The sequence below is a fragment of the Diabrotica virgifera genome, chromosome 8, assembly GCF_917563875.1.
Source record: "Diabrotica virgifera virgifera chromosome 8, PGI_DIABVI_V3a".
Lineage (NCBI taxonomy): Eukaryota > Metazoa > Arthropoda > Insecta > Coleoptera > Chrysomelidae > Diabrotica > Diabrotica virgifera.
In genome coordinates, this window is record NC_065450.1 from 114,532,393 (window position 1) to 114,551,851 (window position 19,459).

At 36.0% G+C, this 19,459-nt stretch overlaps 1 protein-coding gene across 1 annotated transcript; it reads right to left on the minus strand.

Annotated features, from left to right (window-relative positions):
• Positions 1-15,411: 15,411 nt before the first annotated feature.
• On the minus strand, positions 15,412-16,591 carry LOC126890240 (basic proline-rich protein-like). Its single transcript, XM_050659095.1, has 2 exons — positions 16,583-16,591; positions 15,412-16,463 (listed from the first exon to the last, which is right to left on the minus strand). Exons 1-2 carry the CDS (start codon positions 16,589-16,591, stop codon positions 15,480-15,482), a joined length of 993 nt encoding a protein of 330 aa, XP_050515052.1. The 3' UTR covers positions 15,412-15,479.
• Between the last annotated feature and the right edge of the window lie 2,868 nt (positions 16,592-19,459).

Here is a 19,459-nt window from a genome sequence, read left to right on the forward strand (position 1 = left end):
AAAAGTTCAAAATATTTCCCAAAAAATATAGTTACGCTCTTTTCAATGGCGGTATTAACTTTTTGAAGAATTAATATATACAGTGTGAAAGAATCGAAAAAAAAAACATATTTTTACATAAAAACCAGGAAAAACACAACTTTTGTTAAACCGATTCTTCCGGTTCAAGACCTTGATCTTATACATCAAAAAAGAACCTATATATCAAATTTGGTTGAAATCGGACTTTTATTTCAAATTCGTGCTATTAGTCACATATTTTTAGCCGCAATTTTGAACGCCCGCCATTTTTGTAAAAGGCAAAATCTGAGATGGCCCCGTATCTAAATTTGAACATTTATATGTGTATTTATTTTGACCCCATATTTGAAGCATATATGTGGTCAAAATTACATATATGCTTCTATCATTAAATGCACAATTGTTTCAAATATCAGCTGCACTATTAAAACCATAAAAATTTACAAAAATGTGTCGCAAATTTCTTCAAATGGAATTTGCGATGCAATGAAAAAAAAAATGTCAAAAATGATTTATTTCAAATGTCACTTCTAAATATATAAATTATATAAATTATGGTGAAAATGGATAAAACACCTTCAAAATATTATGAAAATTCTCATAAAAAATGAAGTCCCGCAAGAAGAATCCCATCAGAAGTTTTCGCAATCCTTTGTTGAATTGTATTAGAGATTTTTGTAGATCCGATAAACAAAATTAACGTTAACTGAATAAGTGAGAAGAGGAGCCCAAATTTAAAGACAGATGAGCGAACAAGAATGAACAAGACTATATTCGATTCCTTTTTGTACACTTTAAGATAAATTCATGTTGTTTTATAATCTAAATTTAACCCTCACGCACAAGTTGTAGTCCATGTGACTAACAACTTCAGTGAGGAACTGGGTTTATTTATTATGTACTAGGTTGCTACAAATAAACTCTAATATTATTATTATATTATTATAATGACATAAGTATGAGAACTGGCACAATTATTATGGTTTCAAGTTTATTTTTTGGGAGTAGCTACAATAATATTATGCAAAATTTATGTTGTATCGCAGATTTAAAATGCGTTTGTCTCGAAAAGTTGAATTTAGCGAGATGAATATATGTAGTATACCTTTTTTAAGTAGAAATATTAAGAGAATAAAAATTTTGATTCAGAAAGTATTTAAAGTGAGCGCTGAAAGACGTATGTGGCGCCCTCTGGGTAATACATCATTTTTGCTGGCGTCTTTAGATTTCTCATCCCTAAAAACTCCCGCTTACCAAATTTCGTGCTGTTATCCCATGCGTGTCAGGAAATATTCAAGAATAAATAAAATGAAAGTTTAACTTTGACACCCTGTATTTCGGTTATTATCAACTTTCGTACTAAGGTAAGTTAGCATAAATCGACCTATTTTAAGCTCAGGAATCTGTGGTAATGCTATGGCCCATTCTTTACCAAACACCCTGTATAATATAGGTATTAGCATTTTCTCTTCATTTATGCATCTTATACCAGCCCAAAAGGCTAGCCACCCCAATAATATTAACATTTTTAGCATTGTGTTTGGAGCAACCACAAACTGTATTCATAATTTACTCTAAAGAAATATGAATGTATAGCTATCTATAACAGATCAAACATGAATACAATAATTGTAAACAACTATGTATACACTTAAAGATAATATTTGATACAAATTCCTTACATATTTTTAATAACAAAAAATTCATGTGAAGGACTACATATATTATGTAAATCTAATTTTGTTTATATTAAAAAATTGTCAATCACGTTAGTCTTTAAGAGGAACGGAGCAAAATGCAAAATTTCAAAACTTTCAATGTGTTTAAAATGTATCCATTTGTTTCGAATCCTGAGAAAACTAATTAATATTTTTGAAAAATTTAAACGCAGAATGAAATTTTCATTATTACCGAGGGACAAAAGTCCCTGGAAACTTCTGATATAATTTATTTATACACATTTATACACATTTAAAACACATTGAAAATTTTGACATGTGTCAAAATTTTGCATTTTGCTCCGTTCTCCTTAAAAGTAAACAGTAGCGCGTCATCAAAATTTTTGTTTTTCGAAAGTTCTGCAAACTTTCAACAGCGCGGCAACAGTGCGTTGGTAATTCGGCACTGACAGTGATATTTATACTATCAAAAATAATCATTTTTATAGTATAGGCGCGAAATATTGCCGAGTCGGTTACGTTCGATTTCTTGTTATAGAAAATCGATTTTTTGCAGATCCAATGTGGCACAAAATCTAGGCGTGGAATAAAAAAGTTTATTTAAAGAAAGTGTATTTTTTCGTCTTTCTTAATGGCGGTACAGGCTCCTTTTTGCAATATTTTATTTAGTTATAGAGTAATTTCCACATACCAACATATTTCTGAAATTGGACTGTACCGCCATTCTGTATTTATTATATTACGAATATGTGTGCCAAATATCTCGACAAAATATTCAAAATTACAGCCCTAATCTTGGACCGCGTTTGTTGCTACCTGTTGATCGCTACTGTATGCTCTTAAGTGAGAATGTTATTGTATTATAATATTTTATATTTTGGGTCACAGTGGTAAGAGAGCATATCTTTGGACCCAAAGGTTGTGAATTCGAGTCCGGTCTGGGTGGAAAATTTTTGTTTATTAAAGAAAGGTAATAAATGAAAATAATGTTTATCCTTATGGGATCGATACTAACCTGAGGGAGCTCAGGTGAGTATATAGTGCGAAGCTCAAGATAATGAGAAACAAGATACTTACTCAACACACACTACACATTACTCCCCTGAGCTAGTGATAAACTAAGTTATAGGTACTTAAGTCTAAAACATCACTATGATATTGACTGGCCAATCGGTTGTGAAAACCAGTGCCAATGAAACACAAAACACACACATTTTGAGCCATTTTCGTTTCATTTCTTTCATTTACAATTTAACTAATATAATACACTAAGAGCCGGTATGGGTGAAATTTGTAAGTCATTTCAGGCACGATAAGAGCCTATAACTTAAATAGTAGAACCTAACAGAAAACGTATATGAACACTGTGCCGTCACTTTTTAGTGGAATTTGTGTCGACAGTCGACACATATGAACGGTATAAATAAATTAAAAGGTACCCTCCCTCACTACCAGAATTAATTTTTTTTTCATTTTTTTTTTTCATTTTTTTAACTTTGATATGAATAAAAAATAAGACTCAGCGTAATTTTAACCCACAATGCCCTTCGCCATTCTCCCACCATCAAAAACTTAATTTTTTGTTTTTTTTTAGGTGAGGCGCAATCAATTTTAAAGTTTCAAATATCCATATAGTATCTCTATCCAGAGCTCCATGAGATCAAACACATACTACCAACGTGAAAAGAGAATTAAGGGCGTTAAAACAAATGAACAGAACGAACTCCGAATATTCAGCAAGAATACTTATTTCTGAAATCACACATGCGCTGAAAGAAATGAAATCAGGTAAAGCAACTGGGTTTGATGGTATCCATCCAGAGTTCTTGATACACAGTAGTGCGTACACAAAACAGTGCCTGGCAATGTTCTTTAATGATATTCTTCAGTCAGGTAACATTCCTTTCTCACTTAAGCAAACAAAGATAATTGCAATTCCGAAACCGGGCAAATACATCTACATTGACAACATGCTGACAAACAGAGCCTTCCAGGTTATAATGGGAAAGGAGACGAGTAGAGAGATAAAACTTAACAATGGTCTTCCACAGGGTTCTATCCTTTACCCTTTACTTTTCAGCCTCTATATTGCTGACATGCCTGAAACCGAATCTCGGAAGTTTGGATATGCTGACGACTGGACCCTTGCAACAAGCCACCATTCTTTAGAAACTACAGAAATCACTCTCACGAATGACTTATCCATCCTCAGCGAATGCCTTAAGAAATGGAGACTACAACCAAGTACTACAAAAACTGAAGTATCAGCTTTTCATCTCAACAACAAGCTGGCAAACAGAGAATTGCGATTGTATTTTAATAACAAGCTGTTAAAAGACAATAAATACCCGAAATACCTTGGAGTTACTCTAGACAGGACGCTCACATTCAGAGAACACCTGACGAAAACAGCAGCAAAATTGAAAACACACAACAATATAATACAGAAACTCTGCGGCACTACATGGGGATCCACAGCATAAACTTTAAGATCCTCTGCTCTTGGCCTGATATATCCGGTGGCAGAATACTGTGCACCAGTGTGGCTAAATAGCAGGCATACCCACCTGGTCGACACCCAACTAAACCGTGCTATGCGTATGATAACAGGCACAATTAAGCCCACCCCTACAATGTGCCTACCTACCCTTAGTAGTAGAGCACCACCCAACCTACGCCGCGAACATGCATTGGTTAAAGAATATAACAAAATAATGGACAGTCGCCAGCTTCTATTCCACAACGACATCCCGATATTATTGGAAAACCTCTCCGATCCAGGTTACCCCCTCTACAATCTGCTCAAGCACTGCAGCAATCCAACTTTGACTTAAATACCCGATGGAGAGAAGATTGGGAAAGTAAGACAGATCCGCATTACCATAGTCTACCGGAGATCAGGTCTATCATCATAGTCTACAGGTAGCGGGTAGGAACTCTTTAAATTCTTGAAGATAGTCCTATCAGGGAAAATGAATCAATCCCTGCCGTCCGCAGATTCCGGGGGTTTCCTGACCCTGGAAACTAGTACCTGTTTAGGGTCCCTTGTCCAGGATTACGGATGAAGTCCACAACGGCAGCTACGGCGGAGAAGCGGAGCTTCGGTACGGTGTAGATGGCGGAAGTGGCAACCCTCGATTTTAGGGGTAATATGAAATCAAATTACTCACCGAATGATTGCCGGAATAAGAAATCCCCCACTTACTGGCCAACGGCTTTGGGCGGATGAGTTAGAAAGTGGTAGGGCACCCTTTTGCCCTGAGGTTGAGAAATCGGCCCCGAAGGCGGAAGAACCAAGTAATGGTCAACGGCATAAGGATGTAGAAGGCAAGGGGAAACCACTACATTAAAGATCCCTATGGATATCCCTAGTACAATCATCATGGTGGTAGAAACCAACAACAGTGATACTGATTATGGCCCTCGGAAGCCAAGATCCGGCAGGGGAGGAAAAGACAAGGCCTCTCAGTTCGTTAATCAGCGAATTCCTTGTCACAAAAGCGAAGATGAGAGAATAAGACTGTCCAATACTAAAATTGGAACCTGGAATGTTCAGAGCATGTTTCAGCCTGGTAAGATGCACAATACAATTCAAGAGATGAACAGGTTGAATATTGATATACTGGGTATCAGTGAAGCCAGGTGGCCTAACTCAGGCTGCTTCTCAACAGCAGAAGCTACAATATATTATTCAGGTATCGATGACAACCTACATAGACACGGAGTGGCAATAATTGTTAATAAAATATCTAATAGAGCAGTGAAAGGGTTTGTCCCCATCTCAGAAAGAGTAATGTTACTACAATTAGAGACATCTCACGCCACGTTGAACCTGATACAAGTATATGCTCCTACGACGAATGCCAATCAAGAAGAACTAGAATTATTTTACCAGCATATTAAAGAAGCACTGAAAAAAACAAAAAGCAGAGAAATCACGATAGTCCTAGGTGATTTCAATGCAAAAAAAATTGGAAAGGGACAAAGCGGAAAATGTGTAGGAAAATATGGTCTGGGAAATCGCAATGAGAGAGGTGATCGTCTACTACAATTTTGCCAAGAGCAGAACTTCATTATCACAAACACAGTTTTCAAACTACCCAACAGACGGTTGTATACATGGCGATCGCCCGCAGATTCATCGGAAAAAGTAGTTAGGAACCAGATAGACTACATTATGATAAACGAAAGATACCGTAATGCTGTTAAAGCCGTAAAAGCATATCCCGGAGCAGACGTGGCCTCAGACCACAACCCACTTATCGCAAAAATTACACTCGCACTTAAAAATATTAAAAGAAATCAGAGAACAGCTACAATAGACATAAGCAAGCTTAAAGAACCCAACGTAAAAGAATGTCTTCAACACGAACTGCATAAGAACTGTAGAGATCTGAACATAGACACCAATGACATTGACGAGCACTGAGAGCAACTAAAACATTGCATACTAGAACCTTGTAAATATATACTAAAGACTTCCACAAGGAGAAAAGAGGAATGGATGAATGACGAGATACTGAATATGATGGAACAACGGAGACAATATAAGAACAAAAATGACAATACATACAGAGAGATTAACTACGAGATAAGGAAGATGATAAAGCAGGCAAAAGAAAAACACTTTGAAGAGAAATGCAAAGAGATCGAGGATCTCCAAAAAAGATACGATCTATTTAACCTACATAAGAAAGTCAAAAAAAATGGCTGGACTAAGAAAGCAAAATCTAACTGGTGCACTTCTGGATAGACACGGGGTCGCTATAACAGAAACCGATGAGAAAGTACAACGTTGGTCAGAATACATCGCTGAACTGTTCGATGATGAAAGAGGGTACCTGGAACACATAGAACTTACTTCAGGAGAAATAGGTCCATATATTACAACGGAAGAAATAATACATGCGTTAAAAACAATAAAGAACAGAAAAAGCCCAGGACCTGACATGCTTCCTATCGACCTTTTAAAAATTATAGATGAGCAGCATATTGATATTTTAGTGGTACTCTTGAACAAAATTTATAGCTCAGGCACATTACCCAAAGAATGGTTGACGTCGATCTTTATTTGCCTCCCTAAAAAGAAAAACGCACGAGAATGCGGCGACTACCGCACCATTAGTTTGATGTCCCATGTGCTAAAGTTGCTACTGAAAGTCATACATAACCGAATATATCATAAACTAGACATAGACATTAATGATACGCAATTTGGGTTTCGCAAAGGCCTGGGAACTCGTGAAGCTCTTTTTTCACTTAACATACTTATACAAAGGTGCCTGGACGTCAATCAAGATATATATGCGTGTTTTATTGACTATAATAAAGCATTCGACAAAGTACGACATGAACAATTAATGCATGTTCTGGAATCAAGGAAGCTGGACTACAATGACCTCAGGATTATATCGAATTTATACTATAAGCAACGAGCAAAAGTACGTGTTAACGATCAGCTGTCGGAGGAAATTGAAATCAGACGTGGAGTGAGACAGGGTGCGTGTTGTCGCCGGTTCTTTTTAATGCCTACTCGGAAGAGATCTTGAAAAAAGCTCTGGGTGGTGAAACAGCTGGAATAAAGGTAAATGGAGTTCCCATTAACAACATTAGATATGCGGATAACACTGTCATCTTAGCTGAAAATATTGGGGATCTTCAGAGGCTGGTGACCAGAATAGCAGAGTTTGGAGAAGAATACGGGCTAACAATGAATGTCAAGAAGACAAAGTTTATGAGAATATCGAAAACTCAAAGAAATAACGAAAATCTCGTCATCAACGGATCCAATATCGAACGAGTCGATCAATATGCATACCTTAGAACAATGATCAACTCCACAGGAGATTACTTACAGGAAATCAAAATCAGGATAGAAAAGGCTAGAGAAAATTTTAACAAAATGAGGAAAGTGCTCTGCACAAGAGATTTGAAGTTGGAGCTAAGAGTTAGGTTGGCTAGGTGCTACGTTTTCTCGACTCTGTTTTATGGAATGGAAGCTTGGACCTTGAATGCTGCATCAATGAAAAAACTAGAATCATTCGAGCTGTGGGTGTACAGAAGAATTCTGAAAATAACGTGGACAGAACACGTTACAAACAAAGAGGTTCTGAGAAGAATGAATAAAGAAATAAAAATCCTAAATACCATCAAAACAAGAAAATTGGAATATCTCGGACATATTACACGTGGAGAGAGATACAGCTTGCTCCAATTGATTGTGCAGGGAAAGATTCAAGGAAAGAGAAGCATATGGCGACGCAGAATATCGTGGCTGCGCAACCTGAGAGAGTGGTACGGATGTACATCAAATGAACTTTTCAGAGCAACCATCTCTAAAATACGAATAGCTATGATGATTGCCGACCTCCACCGCGGAGATGGCACTTAAAGAAGAAGACCGGACATCATAGGAAAACCTGGCAAATTTGAACGTCCCCGTAACATTTGGGCAGCCCTTAATCGAATTAGAACAAACTGTGGAAGATGCGCCGACTCCCTCTACAGATGGGGTAAACTCCCCTCGCCTTGTTGTGACTGCGGCGCTGCAAGACAGACGATCAGTCATATTGTTCAGAACTTCCCACGCAGAGCATACATAGGCGACCCTATAGACTTTGTAATGGCAACCGAAGGGTCAATCGAATATATAAAAATAACCTGTTTGTGATTCATTGTATAATGCATAAATCTAAATATATTCTGTGATGTACTTAAGCCATACGCTAAATAAAAAAAAATAAATAAAAATTTCAAAAAATTCACACGCATACTTAAAGGCTTTTACAAAACATATTTATTTTTATAGTTTCGCAAGTTGAGTGTACATAACCCCAAAAAAAATGTTTTTTAAAGCGTATCTTTTTTATATTTTGTTTGGGGATGGCTGCAGGTCTAATTCGCTTTTATTCTTGTGTATTTTATCAAACACTATATTTCTTTTTTTTTTTATTTTTCCGTAAGATTCACTACCTTCAAAATTCCAAGAAACTGTTTCTATTGTCCTTTTCATGATCATTTTTCAGTGCGTAACAAATGATAGGAAAAAGGGTAAGTCCGTGATAATACACATTTATGACATTTATTCTAACATGACATTTTAGTTAAATCTGACAGTGGTCACATTTTATTTTTAATTTGGAATAAAAACAAATCAAATGTGTTTCTTGCATTTATAAAATGGTATTTTCTTTGATTTGTATAGTGTTATAAATTATACAGATTATATTTATAATATTATTATCTAATTAAAAAAAATTATTTTTTTATTATGGCGCCATCTATCGACAACTAGAATAACTAGAATAAATGTTATAAAAATGTCACCGACGAAATGTAATCACCGACGTGCCTTTTTTCTGTTACATACAATTTAATGCGTTAGAAAGAAATCGAAAAACTGTGACGCACTGAAAGATGATCATGAGAAATACTGTATAGGGTTTTTGGTAGTTTGAACGTGTTTCTCCCATTTTTAAATATTCTTAAGGACTCAGTTACTTCAATTCACAAATAACCTATAAAACAAACATTCATTTGATCTATTTTAAAGTCTATAAAATAGGAAAAATCCCCAAAACCCCCTAAATACAGTTTTTCGGATTTTTGAAGGTGGCGAATTTTTCGGAAAAATCTAAAAAAAAGTTGAATATATAGTGTTTGGTAAAATACACAAGATTAAAAAAAGTTAGACCTGCCGCTATCCCCAAAAAAAGATATACGTATTTTTCCAAGAAAAAATTTAAAAAAAAATTTGAGGTTATACACAGTCAACCTACGGCTACGGGTCTATAATAAATATAGGTATAGTCGGTTCGCTGAACTCAGACACAACTGGTTAATGATTTTAGTAGGTAATTTTTTTGTTTTTTTTTGCCAATTTTACCAAAATTGGCAAATACCAAAATTGGCAAAATTACTAACTATTTAGTAATTATTATTAATTATTTAGTAATTATTTTTTTGCCAATTTTACCAAACGATAATTAAACCTGGCAAACAACCTTACCAAGTAACATCGTACAGACCAATATCACTCATCCCTGTGATAGCAAAACTCTATGAAAAAATGCCCCTAAAAAGGCTAAAGCCGATAATTGAAGAGAGACAACTAATCCCATCACACCAATTTGGTTTTAGAGAGAGCCGTTCTACTATTGAGCAAGTGCTTAGCATCACTGACATCATAGAAATGGCACTGGAAGAAAAGAAACTTTGCACCACTGTCTTCCTGAATGTGACCCAAGCATTCGACAAGGTGTGGCACAAAGGATTAATACATAAACTGCGCTATCACCTACCAGAACAGTACGCTTAACTCTTAGAATCATACATATCAGACAGATGCTTCAGAGTAAAGCAGGAGGAAGCATACTCTAATTTGAGACAGATTAGAGCTGATACTCCTTAAGAAAGTGGCCTTGGACCCGTTCTGTACATTTTATACACAAGAGATATCCCTCAACTACGTCAAGATACTATTGCTACATTTGCAGATGACACAGCAATTATCTTAGATGGAAATAATCATTAAGAAGCGGTACATAACCTTCAGAACTCCATAGATCAGATATTATAAATGGACTAAAGCATGTAAAATCAAGTTGAATGAAAATCCATACATATTGATTTTAACAATATAAGGAGGCAATACATACCAATCAGAATAAATGATATCCAGATTCCATATGAGAATACTGCAAAATATCTGGGTATTACTCTTGATGCAAGGCTCAGGTGGAAAGAACATATTAAAAAGAAAAGACAAGAGCTTGGAATCGGAATCAGATATAAAAAATGTATTGGCTACTTGGACGTGAATCCAAATTATCAATCCATAATAAGTTGCTACTCTACAATCAAATCCTCAAGCCTGTCTGGAGTTATGGCATACAACTATGGGGGTGGGCCAGCGAAAGTAATATACAAATAATTCAACGCTTCCAAAACAAGCTACTAACGAACATCGTAGATGCCCCCTAGTACATTAGAAATAGTATCATCCACAATAATCTGGGGATCGACACCGTTAGACAGACTATAATATAAGTTTAGATATTATCTAAACTTGCGCGGAACGACGAAGATAGACTCCATCGTCACGTGAATGTTGATGCCCTCCAGCTACTTGACAACACGAACCAGACCAGATGACTCAAAATAATCAAACCATATGAGCTAGTGTAATGCGCATAGTGCAGTACTAAACCATATGGGCAAGTGTAGGGCGCATAATGCGGTAGTGTACACGTTAATTGCAGTGTAAATAGGCATTATATACCCATTGGGTGGATCCTATACTATTTATATATACATACACATAATACATAAACGTACAGAATTTATTTCGGCGAAGCGATGACGATCACGAATTCAATGCTTTTTCCCCATCCAGAAAGTGTACAAAAACGCTACAGACGTTTTCACTTCAAAAATGCTTTAAACTCTAATCACTTATAATGATTGGATTAGGGACCGTGTGGCGCTTGCTTCGAAAGCTCCTTCGGATACACACTCTATCCCTCCTGCAACCATTATATCTTCGTTTGAACTTATACATACGCAATTCAACCTATAGTATAGAAATTAGGTACTAATATCTCGTCGTAGCGATAACGGTTGCGAATTCAATGCTTTTTCTCAATCCAAAAAGAAGTTCTATACCTATATTATACACGCGTTGCGTGCGTCCTATACTATTTATATATACATACACCTAATATGTAGCTACCACAAATGCGAAAATTTTAAACCAATAAGCCTGTTGTCACATCCGTACAGAATGCTTACCAAAATAATTACTAACAGGCTATCAAATAAATTCGATATTTACCAGCCTGTTGACATAGTACCATAGAACACCTACATATAATAACGACACTTATCGAAAAGTGCAACGAATACAATGAACCTCTTCGTTTGGTATTTGTGGATTATAATAAGGCATTAGATTCCATAGAACTTTGGGCCGTATTAGAAGGAATGAATAACGCAAGGATTGATTCTAAATATAGAATACTCCTCAAATACATAGACGACAATGCAACTATGCAAATAAATGTATCTGAAGGTCTAACAACAAGCAAAATAAGAACGGAGAGAGAAGTTAGACAGAGGACAAAAACAAATAAAACAGAAGTGATGACAACTCAATATATCACAATCGACTTAGATGGAAGTGATATTGAAAGTGTCGAAGAGTATACATACCTAGGTCACACGATCAAATTAGGCAAACAGAATCAAACGAAAGAAATAACTAGAAGAATTATGACGTATATAATGGAGACGATAGTTACAGAGGTATCAGCTAATAGATTGAAAACGACACAGATCTTTGAGGGAACATATACAAAATGAGGACTTGCGAAGCAGGACGAAAGTGGAATATGGAATTGGAAGAATTGAAATGCAAATGAAACGGACCTGGGTGGGACAAGTGGAACGACAAAACATATAAACGTGGACGAGAAACATTGTACATTGAAGACCATGCGAGCACAGTCGTAGTAGAGGAAGACCACAAAAATGATGGCTAGATGACATCAAAGCCAAAATGGGGAGAAACTGGCACCAAATAGCACAAAACAGAGAAGAATGGAGAACTCACGGGGAGGACATTGTCCCGGAGTGGATGCAAACATGCTGAAGAAGAAGATAATATATAGACGTAGAAAATTGATTTCGACTAAACTATGGCGGTCGCGAAATCAATTATTTATCCCCATCCAAAAATAGGTGTTATACCAATATTATATACGCGTTGCGTGCCTTATACACTATTTATATATACATACACATAATAATATATGTATAAGTACAAAATTTATTTTACCGAAGCGATGACGGTCGCAATGACGGGTGCGAATTCAATGCTTTTTTCCCATCTAAAAAGTGCACAACGTCCGTAAAGAAGTTTTCACTTCAATCATCATCATTCTCTTTGCCTTATCCCTATGCGGGGTCGGCTTCCCTAATTGCATTTCTCCACACAATTCTGTCTTGGGTCATATCAATGTTAATCCCCTTTACCAACATGTCCTGCCTTGTCGCCTCCCCCCAGGTCTTCTTTGGTCTTCCTCTCCTACTCCTTCCAGGAATCTGCACTTCAGCTATTCTTCGTATTGGGTGATTAACGTCTCGACGTTGAACATGACCGAACCATCTTAACCTATGCTCTCTCATTTTGGCATCAATTGGTGCCACACCTAGACTTCCCCTAATATACTCATTTCTAATTTTATCCTTCTTTGTCACTCCACTCATCCATCTAAGCATTCTCATTTCCGCCACATGCATTCGTTGTTCCTCTTTCTTTTTCTTTGCCCAACATTCAGTTCCGTACATCATAGCCGGTCTTATGGCTGTTTTATAGAATTTTCCCTTCAGCTTCATTGGAATTTTTCTGTCACACAACACACCACTCGCTTCTTTCCACTTCATCCATCCAGCCCTAATTCTACTGCATGCATCTCCATCTATTTCTCCATTACTCTGTAATACCGATCCTAGGTACTTAAAACTATTGCTTTTCACAATCATTTCACCATCCAAAGATACCATTTTATTTGTAGTAGCTCCATCTTTAAATGAACATTCCAAATACTCTGTTTTTGTCCTACTAAGTTTTAAACCTTTTTCCTCCAGAGCTTGTCTCCACTGTTCCAGTTTTTGTTCTAAGTCTCTTTCACTATTTCCTACTAACACGACATCATCAGCATACATTAAGCACCATGGAATGTTACCCTGTAGTTTCGCTGTTATCTGGTCCAAAACTAATGAGAATAAATACGGACTAAGCACGGAGCCTTGGTGCAATCCTACTTTCACATGAAATTTATCAGTCTCTCCCACACCTGTCCTAACACTAGTCGTTACTCCCTCATACATATCCCTCACAATCTTTACATATTCACCAGGGACTCCTTTCTTATTGAGTGCCCACCACAGAATCTCTCGAGGAACTCTATCATATGCTTTCTCAAGATCAATGAATACCATATGAGCGTTTGTTTCTTTACTCCTGTATTTTTCCATCAACTGCCTTATAATGAAAATTGCATCTGTTGTTGATCTACCCTGCATAAAGCCAAATTGATTCTCGGATATTTCGGTCTCTTCACGTATCCGTCTGTCAACTACTCTTTCCCATATTTTCATGGTGTGGTTAAGCAGTTTTATAGCCCTGTAGTTTGTACATTGTTGTATATCTCCCTTGTTTTTGTAAACAGGTACGATGAAGTTTTCACTTCAATAATATTACTATTATAATACGTACAATATAATAATATACGTACAAAATGTATTTAGTCGCAGCGATGACGGTCGCGATGACAGTCGCGAAATCAATCCTTTCTCCCCATCCTAAAATAGATTTTACATTTATTTTAAATTTAAATACTTCTACACAATTAATATATACATACACATAATATACATACGTACAAAATTTATTTCGCCGAAGAGATGACGGTCGCAATGACGGTCTCCAAATAAATCCTTTTTCCCCACCCAAAAATAGGGTTTACATTTATTTTAAATTTAAATACTTTTATAGAATTTATAAATACATACACATAATGTATATACGTACAAAATTTATTTCGCCGAAGAGATGACGGTCGCAATGACGGTCTCCAAAATAATCCTTTTTCCCCATCTAAAAATAGGTTTTACATTTATTTTAAATTTAAATATTTCTATACAAATTATATATACATACACATAATATACATACGTACAAAATTTATTTCGCCGAACAGATGACGGTCGCGATGACGGTCGCCGAATAAATCCTTTTTCCCCACCCAAAAATAGGGTTTACATTTATTTTAAATTTAAATACTTTTATAGAATTTATAAATACATACACATAATGTATATACGTACAAAATTTATTTAGTCGAAGAGATGACGGTCGCGAAATAAATCCTTTTTCCCCATCTTAAAATATATGTTTTACATTTATTTTAAATTTAAATACCTCCACCCAATTTATATATACATACACATTATAAGCGATGACGGTCGCTAATTTAATGCTATTTCCCCTATCCAAAAAATGCACAACGTCCCTAAAGAAGTTTTCACTTCAAAAAAATTCATATTTCTTGAACATATTTTTTAAATAATCTTTGTCTGAGTGGTTCTTTTTAAGGGTTCTGAGATGTAAAATGTCATAATATTAAACTCATGATTCAAAACAATCAACATTTAACATATTTGAACATAATTATTGCCCATTTCCGCTTTAATTCATTAGTTTTCAATTTATTGAAGTAAGGGGTAGTTTTCACTCCTTAAAAATAAAAAGCATACTTTACGACCAAGTTCGATGAAGGCAATTAGAATTGCGAGGTTTGGATCTATTTTAAGCCTGAATGATTGTACTAATAGAGAATAGAGAATTTTTAAATAATAAATTAGAATACAATAGAAAATTTCAATTCTTTCTGTAAACATTTTTAAAATTATATACTCTCTGTGCAACCAAGCAAATTAAATAAAAAAGGGAGACCAAAAAGATAGTGAAATAAGTATTTAAGTCAAAAAGAAATATTCTTCTACAACTGCCTACATATCTACAACGTAGCTTAGGCTTAACCGGACGTTAAGATGGATCGTGAATAATTCAGTTTAAAACAAAATATTTTCTATGCTTTAGCAAATAATGCTTTTCTTACTACGGAAGGAATAAATAAAAAATTTCAAGTTAGTATTACGTAAGTTAAGTTTTAATTGTTTTCAATTTAGGAACTAAGAAGTTGACTTCTCGGGTTATCATGGTCGTCTGCTTGGTGGAGGACCTGGTGGTCTAGGACGTCTGCTTGGTGGAGGGCCTGGTGGTATTGGACGTCTGCTTGGTGGAGGGCCTGGTGGTCTTGGAGGTCTGCTTGGTGGAGGACCTGGTGGCCTTGGACGTCTGCTTGGTGGAGGGCCTGGTGGTCTTGGACGTCTGCTTGGTGGAGGGCCTGGTGGTCTTGGACGTCTGCTTGGTGGAGGACCTGGTGGTTTTGGACGTCTGCTTGGTGGAGGGCCTGGCGGTCTTGGACGTCTGCTTGGTGGAGGACTTGGTGGTCTTGGACGTCTGCTTGGTGGAGGGCCTGGTGGTCTTGGACGTCTGCTTGGTGGAGGGCCTGGTGGTCTTGGACGTCTGCTTGGTGGAGGACCTGGTGGTCTTGGACGTCTGCTTGGTGGAGGGCCTGGTGGTCTTGGACGTCTGCTTGGTGGAGGACCAGGCGGTCTTGGACGTCTGCTTGGTGGAGGACCTGGTGGTCTAGGACGTCTGCTTGGTGGAGGGCCTGGTGGTCTTGGACGTCTGCTTGGTGGAGGGCCTGGTGGTCTTGGACGGCTGCTTGGTGGAGGACCTGGTGGTTTTGGACGTCTGCTTGGTGGAGGGCCTGGCGGTCTTGCACGTCTGCTTGGTGGAGGGCCTGGTGGTCTAGGGCGTCGGCTTGGTGGAGGGCCTGGTGGTCTAGGACGTCTGGTAGGTGGAGGACCTGGTGGTTTTGGACGTCTGCTTGGTGGAGGAGTTGGTGGTCTAGGTCGTTCGCTTGGTGGAGGTCTGGGACGTTTGTTAGATAGGTCCTCTGGAACGTCACTTGGAGGCTCTGGTGGACCAAGAGGATCAGTAGGGGGTGGTGGTGGTGGTGGTTCTGTTAGCTTTGGATCTATTAATGATTGAAACAATATTTTACCATCTTCAGAATTAGATAAAATAACGTCATTTAGATCATTTTTGACATCTAAAAAAGAAATTAGGTTCTATTATCAATAATAAACTGTGTTTAATGTAAGAAAATGATTTAAATTATAAATAATTTTATAACTTGGTAACTTGATACATACATGGTTTTTACAAAATAATATTAATGATTGCTTACCTTTTGCATAACTGACAACAGCCCAAAAGACTAGCGTCACAATTAATATTTTCAACATTTTGTTTGTAACTGTATATAGATTTAACTAGAGGAATCTGTATTTATAGGAAAATTCTTAGTTATCAGAAAAAGATAAAATGCAAATACAATTGTAATTTAATATACACTTAAAGATAATTTCTAATTCAAATTCCACCAAGTTTTGAAAAAATATGTAGTGTAAAAAATATATTGCAATGCCAATTTGTTTTGTCCTAAAATTGGCCTATACCAGTTTTTGTATATTGAAGCGATTTGTTTCTGCATTTTTTGAGTTTCTTGACTTTCTCCTTTTTAATCTGTTATAAGTTTACTATAGTTATTAATTATTTATTATTTATTATTTATTTATTAGTTATTTATGATATAAGTGTTAAAAGTACAATTTTAAGGCCGCATGTGAAGGTTTGCAGAATAAGCGAAGCGAATTGTGCAATTCACGCGACTGCCTTAAAAATGTACTTTTAAGACGTATAACATACAATATATTTTCTATAAACGTGTTAACAATGCAATAATACAGTTTCAATTAAATTTAAAAAAATCTTTTAAAAAACGTTTAATGCATTGACAGGAGATTTAAATGATCACCAACAACATCTGAAGATATTGTGGCCTCAACTTCGACTGGAAACTCAGTTATTTCTACTCATTCCGCCTTAACCATGAAAAATGATAAAACTGCAGTGCAAGAAATTCATTTTTCAAATTGCGCAGATTGTACTATTAATATTAACGTTAATAAATGAAGTACAAATATTTTGACGTTTGCTTTCAAAATTTGACATTTTACTTTAAACTGTAGTGTCCTAAAAATTTTAAAGCAATTAGTGCTTTTTAGTGCTCCTATGGAGTGCTAAAAATGGCATTTTTAACCGTGTTAGAAAAAAATAATTAATTGAACAAAATAACATTCTGTAACATTTATTTAGGTGTCCATTTTTTCAAGTATGATATTTTCCAGCACAATGGAAGTTAGGAGACATTATACTAATACAGAAACCAGGAAACCCTACTAAAGAGATAAAATCGTACAGGCCAATAAACGTATAACCCAATATGTTTAAAATAGCAGAGGAAATTATGAAAAAAACAATTATTAATAGAATTAGATGAACATGAACTAGTCTCATCGCATCAATTTGGATTTCGCCTTAAACACTCGACTATTGAACAAGTGCACAGAGTGGTTGACGTGACACAAACCACATTTTAGGAAAAGAGCTGCTGAAATGATGTATTCCTAGGCATAAGTCAAGCTTTCGACAAGGTTTGGCACCCCCGATTGCTTTATAAACTAAAGAAAAAGCTATCTCATCTACTCTACACTGTGCTCAAATCTTAACTTCAAGATTCATCCTATAAAAGCTGGTGTACCTCAAGGAAGTGTACCTGGTCCCATACTTTATACTTTGTTTATTGCTGACTTTCCAACCAATGACCATCATGTAACAGCTGGATTTGCAGATGACGCTGCAATTATGGTGAAAGACAAAAATCACAAAATTTCAACCCGCACTTTACAAATACGATTAAACGAAACACAAAAATTGGCTAGTAGTTGGAGAATAAAAATAAACGAGAAAAGATCAGTCAATGTAACTTCACAAAATGCCAAGGTGTCACACCATCAATATATTATAACAACAACCTAATGACCTAATACCAAAAGAAGATAGCCACAAGTACTTTTAACTTTTAATAAGAATTGTACTTAAAAACGCTACTGACTACTTGGAAGTAACTCACCACTGTCACTAAAAAATAGAGTGTGTGTACTTTGTACGGACGTAAGAAGTTTTACTTTTATTATTAGTATGGAATAACTAGACTCAAACCCACACATCCAAAGTGAAAGTTATCCTATAACACCAAATTTTTCTATATGGTCCATATATTGTTTAGTAAAAAGTAACACCATTTTGAGCATCAGGTTTGGGGGGGATGTGGGGGATAAGTCGGCAAATTAGTAGTTTTTTACGTTTTTCTTCAATATTTCTAAAACAATGCGGTTTAGTGTGAACAATGTTATATACAAAAATGTTATACATTAAATTTTAAATAAAAAAGGTACTACGAATAATCCTCCTAAAACTAATGGTTCCAAAGTTACGGAGGTAGTATAGTATAATTGGTCCAAAAAAGGCCTAACCTCGTCATACAAAATAAAAGTTTTCTTTCAACGCCAAATTGTTCTATATGGTCCACATATTATTCAGTAAAAAGTTACACCATTTTTAACATCGGGTTGGGGGGGAGGGGTAGGGGAGGAGTCAGTAAATTAATAGTTTTTTAAGTTTTTTGGCAATATTCTTAAACCTAAGAGGATTAGCGTGAACAATATTCTATACAAAAATGTTCTACATTAAATTTGAAACGAAAATTTTACTGTTCGAAAGATATTCATGCGACACTGTCCATAGAAAGTTAAAGGTGGGTTTCTTCGTACCAAAGATTTATATGGCCTAGGCCTGTAGAAGCCCCTTGAAGGTGGTAAGATTGACCAAGGGCTTATCAGTAACATACCACCGGCCACTGAAATAGCAAATTATATTTAGAAAACAAAATCCTGTTAAAAAATTGGTTTCCTCAGTAATAATATTATAATTCTCGCAAAAAATGTACTTAAAGATTGCCGGGAAGATGGGGTGGTTTTCTTGCGAAGGGGTTGAAACTCAATAATCGAAATGCGCGTGATTTAACAGTTTATTTTTAGAATATATTTATAAGCTATACGAATTATATCCGCGATACGATATATTTTAAATTTTCTCAGAATTTTTCTCTTAAGTTAAATCAATTAAAGGGTTGTTTGAGGGTGAAGGTGATGAGCTCAAA